We start from the raw sequence: 14,481 nt of genomic DNA, 5'->3' as shown, positions 1-14,481 counted from the left end.
ATATATATATATATATATATATATATATATATATATATATATATATATATATATATATATATATATATATATATATATATATATATATATATATAAAAAATTGGAATAAAATCACTGCGTATCATTTGCGGATTTTGGCACGACACAGAAAATCAATATTATTGAGAGAGAAAAGTGTAATGATTTTGTCTATGCTACGGTGTCATGAGTTACTTACAAAATGGCATTTACAATATAGAACATCTTCATCTTTGTTATCCATATATTATACAAAAACTAACTTTTCATTTGTTTTCATCCCCTTTGAACGCTGTTTTTACTTGAGGGAATAGGGTAAAATTTATGTTAAAAAAGACAAACTGACAAAATAGTCCAAAAAAGATGAGGGGTCACAATAATTATTTTTTATTTTAGTAAAAAATGTTTGTGCTTTTTACACCATTGATCTGAATGGAATAATGAGATTCACTGTGGTGTACGTTTGTCATTAAAACAGCAGAAAGGTTCCTCTCAGGAGATTCACTGGAAAGCCTTTGACAGAGCTTTTTTCTGACATATTTTAATAAACATTAGTAACTGATGTATATTTCCATTGCAGATATTTTTTTTCTTTCCTTTTTTTTCCTTCTTGATCCCTGTAAACATGGTTGAGTTATGTGGCAAAGTCATGGTGGCAGGTAAAAATGACTTTTTACATTCTACAAAAACAAAATTTACAACCACAATTGGATTTCCCCCCCCTGGGGCGGCTTGACATGCACTTTATCTACTAATATTATTACAGCCAGGTGACACAAACAATTTATTTGACTATACAACAAACAGTTTTCTTTCAAAAAAGTACTTTTTTAGATAACTTAAAAATTAATATAAAAATAAACAATGGATTTGACTGCTCCTCGAAATAGCAAATAAACAAACAAACAAACAAACAAACCAACAAACAAAAATGGACGGAAGGTCTGATGCCGTTAAAAAAAAGTGAAATGTGTAGACGATACAATCTATCGGTACAAAACATCGAATGTAGGCGATGATTCTTGGCTAAACCTTCATCGTAATTCCGGCCGTGGAAAACAATACACGTGAGGTTAAAGAAAACGATGGAAAGCAATATACAAAATTTCAAAGATAAATACAATATTTATAATTGATATGTTACAAAAAATTCCCTTAGTGACCGCAAGTGTTTGTGTGAAAGTGTTGCAATGTATAAGACAATTTTACTCCTAACTGTAGGAATAAAACTCTGTACTAAATATTTAAGTGAATCTGGAAAATTCAAGACAAGTGTATAAATATTTAGCTACAACTTTGGCAAAATCACAAAAGTCTACAATTGTATAACCACATACAAAACACATTAGGGAGTAAGGAGCTAGAGGTATAAGGACAACTTTCTGGTACAAGAAACAGACTTCACAGTAGCCTAAGAATGCAATAGTATACAGTGCTAGCAAAAAAGTTGAAAAACATTGCAGATCACACTCGCTTTACAGGAAGCTTTAGCAGTGGAAATATTGTCTTTTTTTTCTTTTTTTGTCTTTTTTAACCAACAGACAGTAGCGCTTCATCTCTGTTAGTGTGCTTGTTGAAGGCAAGAGAGGAATTTTTGCAATATCAAAGTTACAACTTCTACCTACAATAAGTTACAAAGTTCATTTCCGCTGAACGAACCGAACGATAAGATCTCCTCTCTTGCCGTTCGTTCTTCCTTGCCTTTCTTTTGGATTCATAAATCATATATCTTATATTATTTCCAGTTTATTGGCTCTGTATATATTGGCCCCCTTTTTATTACCACAATCCAAAAAAAAAATGGCAAAATAACAATAATAAAAAAAGGAAAATGAATTCACATTATGAAGATGTGCAGCGGCAGCACATCGGTGAAAGAGAAACATTCTTACACATTTTTTTTATCAGTGTTTTCATCAAATGGCATATCCACAATGTTTCTTCCCACACATAGCAAGATCTAGACATAGCCAAGATTAAACCAGAAATGTTTATACAAAATAGGTACGTTTTGTTCTTTTCTTCGTTTTTTTCCCCCTTCAAGATCGTGAAAATATGACAAGAGATTCAGTCAATAAATGTCAATTTCGAATAAACTCTTTGAAACAACGTGTCTTTTTCCTCTGAATAACAGAATTAGCTGCTGATTAACTTCATGACGAATGACGACTTCGAGGAGGATCCTCCGCATAACGTACTACGCTTCGTCCCCCGGCGAGGAGACGGCTGCTTTACAAGGGACGGGAGTGCAATTTACATGGGTGGGACCACCAGTCCGGACATAGCTGGAAGAGAAAGAGAAACAATTTTAGCACGGGAGGTCCCGAGACGCCGCACGGAAGACAAAAAAGAACACAGCAGTAAGTATGTCACTCGCATTTCACAAAATACTCGACTCGAAAGGCGCTGGGGATGTTTGTAAAATGGAGGCTGTTGCTGTCGGGGGCCGACGGGGGAGGGTTGGGAGTGATTGAGTGAAATGTGCTTCACCAACAAGACGTGCTGGAAAGACTTCACTTTTTGAAAGAGGAGCTTTCTGACATTTTGAGGAGAAAGCATCCTGGCTCCCACATGTGTGATATTTCTCTTAGCGTTTTGTTAATGGCAAACAGTGGGCCAGACTCCCAGGAGAGGGTCCCTGCTGACAGCCGAGAAACAACACGGTCACTTCTGCTAACGTCACGTAGACCCGCGGTCTCCCCTCCTCAGTCAGCAACCAGACACCCCTTGGCTTTGCCCAAATTGAAATCTTCGCTCGCTCCCTCCTGCCATTACCGGAGCCGAATGGATGCTGGAAAACCATTTGCATTCTTCTGTCAGCCTGTATTTCCCCCCCCTATCTCTCCTTATCGTGACATCTAAAGAAAGAAAGCCGGACTAGGTCGTCGAACGCCCACCTCTCGGCCCGCCCGAACGCGAAGATTGATGTACTCACTCGCTCTGCTCATTTCCGCAATTAGGTGTCTAGTGAAGTGCCAGGGGAGGGAAAACGGGAAGAAAGCTCTTTTGCCGCTTTCAACTTATTTGTAGAGTCATGCTTGGAGTGCTTTTAAGTTTGCCAAGGCATCTAATGTTGTGGCATTCCTCATTAATTTCTGCAAACCACATATTAATAAGTAGATGCATGTAGCGGCATGAACTTTAATTTCTCAGTTCATTAGGTCTAACATTATTAATCTCGCTTGCACACGCTATGGCTAAAACATGTTTTCAAAGCAAACAACTGGGCCTTGACGGAGAGCAAATACGAGCACACTAAACAGCCAGAGTAAGTCTTTAATTTGCCAAACGACGCCGCCCTGCCGAGAATAACGCATGCTTTTTCCCTCTCGCTCTTTCTTCTTATAATCACATTCAACCTGGGTTATAATCGGTTCCTCTGCTGTTAAGTTTCTCTTCGGGAGCGTAACTCCACATCGGGTGAGCGAGCACGGTGAGACGTTAACACGCCTGCCCTTTTGGGTCCGCCGGTTGCGCTACTATTGTAGGGAACATGAATTTTTAACTGACTACAGTAGTCTGCGGACGAGGGGGCAGCGTGTACGGATTAGGTAAAGAGAATATGGAGAGGATGTTACATATGTTCAGCTCAGTTTGAATGTAAAAGAGGCCGGTGAATAATGGAGCAGTTGCATCAATTTTATTTGCGCAAGATTATAGCGATCCCAGCCACTCGAGTACGAAATCTCCCGAGACACTTAACTTTGCTTAATCATTAATGAAAGATAAATAAATCAATAAACACACCCACACATGCACATGCATTCTACATGCCCGCATGCATAATGCGTTCTTGCACTTATTCGACCACTCATCCGTCCATCCATCCGCCCATCCAGGCGCAAATGCATAATTGATGCGGGCGGGAGGCCATGTTCGTTAAGCGGCGAGGATGGCGGATGGGTGGCGTCTCTGGGTACCAGAGTGCAATAATGCGACCCAACAGGTGAGGCAACTGCGGGGCGTTCTAAAAGCAGGGAGTCGGCTCTCACCTTGAAGTCCATTGCCATTTGCACTGGTGCAAGAAGGAGGTGGAGATGCTTGGGGCCTGACAACTGGAGCAAAGGCGCTTTTTTGTTTCACTGCAGAGATGACATTGGCAGGTGAGAATGAGAAAATGCCGTGTGTACTGCTACAGTTTGAAGAGAGGCTGACCGAAGAGGCTGCCATGGTAGGGCTCGACGGAACTACTGCAACAAAGCAGACATAGTCACCACTCAGAGAGAGTTCACTTCTTACAGACGAAGAGTCAGAGAGCCGGGCCTCGCCTCTTTTTCAAATCATATTCATGGAATGAAAACAAATCAGGGAGAAATGGTTATGAGAATATGGGGGGGGGGGGGAATTTGGGTTGCGGGTGTTTTTTTTCTTTTCTTTTGGGGGTGGGGGGACTAAAACAAATGAGCAAATCATCAGGTAAATGGAGTTGGAATGGGATATGAGATGTCCTGCCTTGGCCACTTTCTGGATAATAGGCGTTCTTATCGACTCTGACTGGGTAATTTTGCCGAAAACATTGGGTTTTATTTTTTTGTATTTTTTTTTTTGTATTTTTTTTTTGTATTTTTTTTTTTTTTTTTTTTGTGCTGGTTTGGTGGCCTGCATTACAATTGCAATTTGTTTTGCTTTTCAATCGGCTGCTTTGATTGGTCGGATTTGCTAAATGTCTCGGTTGTTCAGCCTCCAGAGTCACCCCTCCTTTTATCCAGTAGCACACATTCCCAAAAGATAACAAAACAAACCAACAAACAACCAACAAAACCACAACAGAGGAGTGTCAAAAGAAAAAAGGAAGCACAGGTGGGGACAGAGAGAGCGGGGGTGGGGGGGGCTCGTCATTACCTTGATACTTACTGCCGTAGGGAGAATTTGCAGAGGAGCCGTTCAAAAAGCCCGGTGAACTGGGCACGCCCAGGTTGGGCATTCCCGTGTTGCCGTAGCCGTTCATGCTGTTGCTGACGGTGTTGTAGTTGGACTGCTGTGGGGTGCTGCTGGGCACATAACCGCGAGGCGACACGCTGCTCGTGTTGCGACTGTAGCCCACTGCGGACGGAGAGACACTGGTTCAAAACTGCCACAATATGCGGTATGTACATTTAAATTTTTCAGGTAGATTCCATCACCAAAGTTGCTATTTATATCAGTATATAAACTTGTGTTTCATGAGTAAGGCCTAATGTGTTAACCTTTTTCGTTCCACACAGCTGTGTTAAATTCACCTCCATGTATATAAGGAGGATATTCAGCATTCTAGTGTGTATTCCAGGGTGATTTTTTTTTTTTTTTCTGTCCTGACCTGAGAGAAGGCAACAATGGAACAGGTGTAAACCTATTATCAGTACACTGGCTAAATGCAGTGTGTGAGATAGCGCTGCGTGTTCTGGCAGGCTGGCAGCGGAGAGATGGGGACAGGGTCACACACCTCCTGGGATCTATGCTATACACAGCCAGGAAAGATAAAGCTGCAACCGGCCTGTGCCATGATTCATGCTGCTAGCAGCTCGCTAATGTTCGCTAATCGTTGCAAGCATTTTTCTAGATACGTATATAACTCATTTTGATACTCACAGATGAATAGCTAAAGTGGTTAGCAGGTTCCTTAGCCTGGCTATGCGGGTAAGGCTGTCTGTCTGATAGTTTTTTGGGGGGGGGGTTTGCACTTGGCAGTCAGAGAGATCAGCTAAACACTAGTTAGGCCAACTTAATTAACTTAGCCTTGTTTAAACCTTTTCCATAGGGTACGTTGCGATCTACATGCTAATATTCAGTTGTTGCCACATACCTTGTGAGGTCTCCGAGACGTTGACGGCAAGCTGGCTGCCGAAAGAGTTGACCCCCATCATTCCGCCATGAGAGGCCGTGTTGGCGAGGGACGGGATCTGGTTGTGGTTACGTGGGACGCTATACAGAGCCTCTGCGATATCTGCGGCCCTCTTCAGAATGATCTCCTGCCACACAGAAACAGAGAAGAGAGTTGACATTTTTTTCTCATAAGAACTTGGGGCCAGAGAACCAGAAATCATTGGGCCCCATGAATGCTGGGCAATCGATTAATCACATCCAAAATAAAAGTTTGTGTTTACATAATGTGTGTGTGTGTGTGTGTGTGTGTACTGTATATAATTATTATGCATATATAAATAAATACACACACACACACACACATACATGTATAATACTTGAAAATTGTATGTGTGTGTGTATATATTATACACAGTACACACTTATTTTATGTAGGCACAAACTTTTATTTTGGATGTGATTAATCGATTGCCCAGCACTAAAAATAGAGTGAATCACTAAATACAGAGTGAATCACACACACATGGTTTCCATGTTGAATTTTTATACTGTACAAAGTGTATGTTTTATCCCCTTACACTTACCCTACCAATCACTGAAAACTTTTCAAAAAACATCACTTGGTATTATTTATAATCTGTTTTCCAAAAATTGTCCCCATAACATAGGGTATCCACCTGAACCACAGACACCCACATGCACAAATATAAATATGTATTTTCTATCTGTAGGTAAGCATTAATGAATTCACTCTTGCATCTGTTCCTCAGTAGTCGGATTGCAATGTCTTCACCTCTGTGCTACTCGACTGGGGGAAAATAATGTAATGGATCATTTCTTCTGAATATGTATTAGACCTCTCATGCATAGCTGGACCACTCTGTAGAATATATTCCAGAAGTGCACCTTTTAGGGCCAAGTTCAAGGTTATCCTCCCATTTAAATAAGCCTGTATATGGCTGCGTGCATGTGTTTTGAGTGATTAACTCGTCACTTTGGACCAAGAGCCGCAGCCATGAATTAAATTGCAAAAAAGCAGTAGTAGTAGAAGAAAACAAGCCTTCACCCGGCTACAGTACAAAGGCCCCCAGCAAGCTTTGAAAGTATAGGAATGTAGCAAAAGGAGACAAATGCTGATTTAATTACAGCCATCGTGCAAAGGAAGAGAAAAGGGGCTTCATTAGCATGAGTTTGTACCTGGTTGTTGTGTGGCATCCCGTACAGCGCTTCCACAAGGTCAGCGGCTCTCTTTAGCAACACCTCCTGTAATATACACAACATAGCAACATAATCAGTCATAAAGACATATAAACACCATCAGCCAGTACGCTGCACGTGGACATTTAACGTGCATGTTGGTCTGGGTAAATTATACACTTCGGAAGCCCTTTATCTCTGGTTGGGAAAAATACACAAGCTGACGAGTGGAAATAAAGAGTTTTTTAATTATATATTATCAAATGCATTCTTTTATTTCTTAGTCACATTTCATTTGACTTAGTTAGACTAGTGAAGTGGTGTGTAACTTAAGCTAAATGAGTCAACATAAGGACTTGTGTTTCATCGAGTGGCCTTGTGGGTATTAAACAAACAAACACTAGCTCGCCTCACCGAAACACAGACAGACGCGGCGTTCGGCTGCTAATTCCACGCACTTTAGCTCAGAAGAACAATGAGTCATTTTCCATATCTTAATTAAACTGGCAGAGTCCTCAAAGACAACATCTCACCCCTAATTCATGCCCCAAATTTGCAGAAGAGTTCAATGCCCATTCCTCTTTCTTCAGGACAATAAAGTGAATTAGCTCGGGTTAATCTAGTTCTTTCATAATGACATTAGGAAATTTTTCAATTAACCCTCTTTCTCTGGCTGTTGTAAAGGACTTCATAAACGACTTCCTCTCCAAAGCGGGCTGAGAGGCTGTGCCCTGGGACACGGACGCCGGGAACTCTCGCTTATCCCCGTCTGCAAGCTTTCCCCCCACTTATAACACAACAAGGATTAACCTTCCGCTTATTTTTCCCTTCAAAAATCACACCTAAGCTGCCAACAAGCGTGCCTCCAATGCGTTTTGCACTGGTTACCCGCTTGTTGTCTTCCAACGGAAACACAGGGGCTGCTTTTTGGGGAAATTATATGATATTTTCGTTTTTTTAGCACATCTTGGATTTGCTGACTTGTCGGTTTGCAGTATGAGTGTAACCACATTCACGACATTGTCCTTGCCTTCATCATGGCTCGATGGCTATTTCATTCCCATGCACAAGCGCCATGTTGGATCTGAATTTATCAAGATTAATCACAGGCCCGTGTGTTTTATAGAGACGCACTCAAAACCTGAGCCTAAGCGGATGACTGCTTCTTCAAATGGGCATTTACCTCTGAAATTGGGGGCTCTGTTTCATGTTGCAAGCGTCTAGTTTGCATACAAATAAAGAATTACACTTGTCATTCAGCAGGTAGTGTCAATGAAAGGCCCAGCTGTCCTAGTCCAGCTCTAAGCAAGATTAAGTGTTTTTCTGAGCTGCTAATAATTACTCATCATCTCAGTCATCATACCACAAGACGTCTTACATGCCTCCCAATTTCAACCGACGATTATCGCAATTAACGTTGCCGAAGCTTCACCCCGGCGGACACCCACTTGAACTTCTTGTCCATATGGTGGCCAAGAGGAGGAAAAGACGCAAGGATAGTTTAAGAAAACGTCACGTCTTCTCAGCTCTAATCTGTCATTTGCCACGAGGTGCGTTTGCTAATGAACCGGATTTAGCGGCGTGCATTGAAGTGGGAGTCTATATGCATCAAACGCATTGGCCAATCGCTGGAGGAGGCTGTGAATGAGTTTGTTTTGTTCCAGCATGCCCCTCTCATCCTCATGGCCTCACGCTGAGAATATGATTAGCGGTGAGCGGTGTTCGAAAAGCATTTCCATGTAAATTTCAGAGCGGCGGCGTTAAGTGTAATTGACTCCCCTTCTTTTTCTGCATCGACACGAGACTCCAGGTTAGAACGAGAACTATTTAAGCCCGAAACGATCCCAGGGCTTGTTTCGTGACAAATGTGAGGGCTTATTATTACAAGAGCTCATTGTTCCGCCGGTGGACGAGAATCGTTTAAATGGAAAACTTGTTATTATCATTCTTGAATATCATGAGTGGTATATATCACCACTGTTAAAGAAGCCAAGTGAGGTGAGGGGCTGGAGGTGCTAATGTCATTATAAAAGTGTAAAGCAATTATTCTGTTAGTTCTTGCCTGAGGTGATGAATACATTGAGATGTGCGGGGCCAATACGTGTAGCTACCTCGAAAAGCCGAGAGAGAGAAGATGAATTTTAATGCATGGGTAATTGCTCAACATGAATGCATTTCTAATAATTTTTCTCGTATATTAGATTGAACGGGAAGCGGAATAGATTGGTGTTTGCGAGCTGAAACAGGACGCGAAGGCTAATGGAACTGATGAATGCCAGAATACGGCCGACAAGTTACCACTGTATGATTCGCATTAAAGATTATTTGATGGCACGTAAGTGAACGTATAGGGCCTGATCAGATTTTCATTCCCAGTGTTTGTCTCGGCTTTATATCGAGACAAATGGATGACACTGATTTCAAACAAGGACTTAAAAGAAAGAGGATTGGAAGGTCCCTTTAGCAATCTCCTGCCTCATCACATGAGTGACTTCACATATTGCTTTTTACTCTCTCCCGCCACCTTCATATATAAATGTGTTCAATGGACACCCCTCCCCTTGGATCGAGCAACAAATTTTGAATTGATCTAAAATTATGGAAGTATTCTGAGCAACTCACAGTAAGAAGTACTGGTACTTTGAAGAAGTAAAATAATTGAGAAATACTAGAATATTTGGACTATAATGTTATATGCTTTGTGTTCATATTTAGCAGTTGCATTGTTTTTCTGCACTCCTACGATCCCCTATCGGTGCTTTGTAGATCCCTGACTGAAAAGAAGGAAGGAAAAGAAAAAGAAAAAAAATCCAGGAATCGATATCAGGGGCGTATTATCAACTCTACAGCTGAGTCGAGCGGGCGAGCACAAGTGTGATGGCTTTACCTTATTGCTAACACAGTGTGTACATCCCTCCCCCCGAAACCTCTTATTACGGCATTCTGTCTCCCGCCCGTAACATCTAATGCAGCCGCTCCTCCCAGACGCTCTGCCTCTTATTGAGAATATGTGTAAGGGTCAATTGCTGCTTTGCGTGGAGCTGGCTGTGACCCTCGAACGCGATAGAGGTGCAGACGGCTGCGGTAACTATGATGAATCACTTGGCACTTTCATTTACATGCTGCTGAACTCACATTTGGGTCCATTAGAAGCCAAAATCAAATATTTATGTTGTTTATTGGAACTGCTCTGGTGTGATGGCCCTGTGCTGAGGGTTTACCTGAATTTGAGATGAGTGAGATTGAATGCACTAGAGGGGGAAAAAGGCCATTTACGTCAGATTTTTGTCATTTTAATTGAAAGAAATATACAAATAATAATCATAAAATGATATTTCAGCTTCAGAAATGCTCAAGCAGGGTGGCTTTTTCTTTCTTTTTTTTGTTGATAATGGATAGTTTAAACATTTACTGGAATGAGATTTCTTGTCCTCCGCAGAGACAGAAAGCCAAGTGTAATTGAAACACATCATGTGGTGCGGGGCAGAGTCTTACGGATTCTTAGTTTGGTGCATGTCCGCGGGACGCTAGCGCAGAGACCACGCCGTTCCAGAGCTGTTCAGCGGAAGTTAATGATAGCGGCTGCTCCCATGCTGGGCTTTAATAGATATTTGTATGATATCTGTTATTAGGCCTCAGTGGTGGTCAGCTCGCGCCGAGCACCCACGAACAGAGTACAAAATAAGCTCTTAACATATTATTAAGAAAAGCCCTCGGCGCCGCAACGTTCTCAGATGGGAAATTAGCACGTTTTCTATTAGCCGGGCACAAGTCATAGATCCTATCAAAGCTAAATGAGCGGAAAAAAAAGGGACAAATCAAAGAATAGGAAATAGAAAAGGTCCAACTGACATGCTTCGTCTTTCATGTCACACATCAAAACAATAGAACTCTGATACGTGTCGACCACAAGGGAACCGCAGGCAAACTGCATGGTTTGTGGAATTTAAACGGGGGAAAAAATAAATAAATGAAGCTAAAAAGCCCAGAGAGAGAGGGCTTGCCCATATTAACGTGCGCAAAACTAATTTATTAACCTGCTAAGACAAGGACTTTTAACGGAAAGCTCTGTAAACAAAAGATTAAACTGGATCTAGCTTTGGAAAATGAAAGGAAAACAAGACCAAAATAATCACCCATCTGAAAAAGGCCTCTGCTTAGATTACAATCGCCACTGCCTACTGGGGTGGAAAAATACTTAATTGAACCATTTCGACGTGCCGAAAGTTTGCGCGATTCAGGCGGAATCCAAACACGCCGGATTGCATAGTGATGACTTGCCAAAAGCGATTGCATGCGCTTGCTCATCTAGCCAGTGAATTGTTTCCCTTTTTTGACATTTCTATGATAAATAGCTCTTTCACACACATACACGCACAGAATCACTGACCTTGGGCAACCTCTCCGGATCACCTGGATGTCTGGGAATGACCTTCTGCAGTCTCTGGAAGCCGTAGTCAATAGTCGGTTCGTTCAAAGCTAAACCGCAAAACAAGAGACGCCATCCGTTAGCATGGCAAAACAAATGAACAGATTTGTGTTTTTATATGCACCATCATATAAATGTTATTACATTCGCTCTTCAGAACATATGCACCCATCATGCATTTTATTCCAGATAGGTCTGAGCATTTGAATAAAAGGTAATAATGTAGCGTGCAATATTCTGTCATGCGACGCAGAGCCGCATCTATCACCTCTACTATTTGGACGAACGAGGCCTATAATTGATCAGATAAATTTAAAGGAGTTAGCGGATACATTATGAATGAAACAGGCACACTAATACAAACACACACACACTCGATTGCGACTGTCAACCCTGTTAAGTCTGTATCCGTCCTACATCCTGAAGCACCCACTGGATTTATAGGCAATGGGCGATGATGACATATGTCTGGCTATTGCACCCTTTCAGATTTATCCCTCTTTCTCGCAATCTCTCCGCCATAGTGCTCTAAAGCAAAGCAGGCAGGAGGAACACTTCATCTTATGGAGCTTTAATAATCTGTGAATGGTTGACTACAAACTGATGTAGGGCGCTATCATTTCACAGCTGTGCCGGGGCTGGCCTCATGAAATTGCTGGCCACAAATAGTAATTAATCTTTTCTTTCACACACACACACATGCCGCACACACACATGTTCCCTCCCTCTCAAATTGGAATTTTGAGTATGAAGTGCTCCGGTTATAAATCAGACAGAGCTGCTCTGTATACAAGTGCATGAATCATAATCTCAACTTCCTGCTACCGCATGCATTGTGTTTAACAAGCTTTAGAAGAGTGCACGGAGGTCTATTATGGTCACACTAGACTATAAGCATGTGAGATTGTTGTCAACGTGTATGGGCAGCAGGAAATGTCACACTCAAGGGTGTAAATATGATATTTTTACATGTTCTGAAGGAAATGTAATTGGTATTAACCCATGCAAAAGTCATCACTGCAATGCTAAGATTGTAGTAGGTCAGCACTCCATCTAGATCTTGTGTTTTTTTAAATGTTTTGACCTCGTAAAGTCTTTTCAAAATGCCCAAACTGGACCTTCCAGTGAAAACACTTTTTAATTATTTTTTTGGGAGAATCCGTTACACTTAGATGTACGTCACAATATGGAAGAAAAGATGTGTCACTACTTCTGTTTGATTGCATTGCTATGCATATGCTAGGGGGGTTTAGGAAAAATGATTTATGGTTTTTAAAGTCTGGCACCAAAAAACAGAATTGCACAAATAATAATGACAGGTTTCAGACAGGTTTCCTGAACAATATCTGCTATTGGCTCATTCCTTTGGATGAGCCCATAAAAACGAACATAAAAAATGACATACATCAACTTTAAGAAGGAAGACATCATAGAGAGAGGGAGCAGGGAAAAAAGCCGGTAGAACATCAGCAGAAAAATATTATCAGACATGAATGTAGATGTCGTCGGTGATGATGCCGCTTGAATCAATGCGCTTTTTCTTTTGAGAGATCAAATCTGTCTGTTCCCCTTACTCAGCACGCTATTTGCTGCTGAACTCTGCTCTGATGGAAACGGGGAGAAACACGAGAAAGAACTAAAGCAGGGAATGAGAGATGACAGCCTGAGAGGAGAAGATGAGCATATTAGACAGGAACTTCCTGGAAATAATTGGGTGACTTTATGATGAAGTGCTACAATTACATCTAAGTGTAGTAGGGGGCGGCAATCCAATCAATCCAATCTGATCAATATCAAGACGCCGGCTGTGTTTTGGCGCACACGTATGCGTGTCATCGTGTGACAGCGGTGATGCTATTTGACATGCCATCTTGCATGGCTGAAGACAAAGTAGCGTGCAGGAATCCGAAGTAAGATGTCGGCTTGTTAATAAAGCATTGATCGGGCGTATTGATTTTACATGACATGGCTTTCACAAGGATGTAGCTCTCTCACGCACACCTTCACCTCCCCCTTTCCTTCTCCTCTCGTCTGTCGTTCCTAGACGGACGCCATCCGACGACTCGAGACAGGAGGGCAGATGTAAATGTTTGTATTATAGCACTTCATTATGCCTGAATTTGCCCGTGTGAGGGAATCCATCATTTTGGCTCGTTTCTTACGTCCGGGGTCTGGGACTACACAAATGGATCATGGACTTTGACACTGGCCCTTCAGGATGTGTATTTGCCCTGGGACATATAATAAAAGAACTCGGTGACATTAAATATGGCCCGAAAGCAGGCAGATTTACAGCCGTTCTGATGGCGCTTTCACACAGCGCAGCCCCGAGCAGCAACATGTTGTTCTGTGCTCTGACATTGAGGCTTTGCTGATGAAGGAATGTGTGCGTTTGATAAATGTATCGGAACAGTGGGCGCTAAACGCTCTTCAGTTATTGATCTGATGCTAATGCAGTAAAAGAGGTCAGTGAGACCTTCATTAGCGCAAGACAGTCGCTCACCTCAGAGATCCTCCATCTCAAACACACCAGGAATTATTAACTACAGCTGTGTGAAAATCACAGGGAAAAACAGGGCATGAAAAAAGGGAGAAGAAAAGAAAATAAAGAAATGGTGATTATATCGTTTGTAGAAAAATGCCACAACATAAATACAATAAAACTATTCATTATTAGCAGTAAAATGTGTCAAAAAAGGGGCAAAATGTGTTTTAATAAAAAAAATGAACTGGCATTCATACTTTTTTATGATGGCTACAATAAAACTTTTTGATATTAGTCATAAAATAAGTTATGACAAATATAAATAAATAACATGAAAAGGTAATTATAGTTTCTTACAAAATGCAGCAACAACTACAATAAAACTTATATTAGCAATAAAATGAAATGCAAATCATTATTTTTTATGATAGCTACAATAAAACTTTGATTTAAGTCGTAAGATTTGTTTTGAAAAATGTAAATAAAGAGAAATTCAAATACAAATCAAAGCATTATTAATATAAATCTTTTAGCCATAAATTTAGTCAAA

At 41.2% G+C, this 14,481-nt stretch overlaps 1 protein-coding gene across 9 annotated transcripts in view; it reads right to left on the bottom strand.

Annotated features, from left to right (window-relative positions):
* Positions 1-382: 382 nt before the first annotated feature.
* Positions 383-14,481, bottom strand: part of ebf3a (EBF transcription factor 3a) — a 96,626-nt gene continuing 82,527 nt past the window's right edge. For 2 of the 9 annotated variants that reach the window (XM_067429250.1, XM_067429254.1), the window contains exons 11-16: positions 11,408-11,496; positions 7,018-7,083; positions 5,801-5,966; positions 4,873-5,061; positions 4,011-4,100; positions 383-2,303 (exon numbers count right to left, since the gene is read on the bottom strand). In XM_067429250.1, coding sequence (XP_067285351.1) covers positions 2,272-2,303; positions 4,011-4,100; positions 4,873-5,061; positions 5,801-5,966; positions 7,018-7,083; positions 11,408-11,496 — 632 coding nt within the window. In that variant the 3' untranslated portion in view covers positions 383-2,271. Of the gene's footprint in view, positions 2,304-4,010; positions 4,209-4,860; positions 5,062-5,800; positions 5,967-7,017; positions 7,084-11,407; positions 11,497-14,481 lie in introns of all 9 variants that reach the window. The other 7 variants (XM_067429245.1, XM_067429246.1, XM_067429247.1 and 4 more) reach the window with 5 other exon arrangements.

The sequence above is a fragment of the Pseudorasbora parva genome, chromosome 21 (assembly GCF_024679245.1).
Source record: "Pseudorasbora parva isolate DD20220531a chromosome 21, ASM2467924v1, whole genome shotgun sequence".
Lineage (NCBI taxonomy): Eukaryota > Metazoa > Chordata > Actinopteri > Cypriniformes > Gobionidae > Pseudorasbora > Pseudorasbora parva.
The sequence above is the reverse complement of the archived record's forward strand: the minus strand, read 5'-3'. Positions and strand labels throughout refer to the sequence as shown.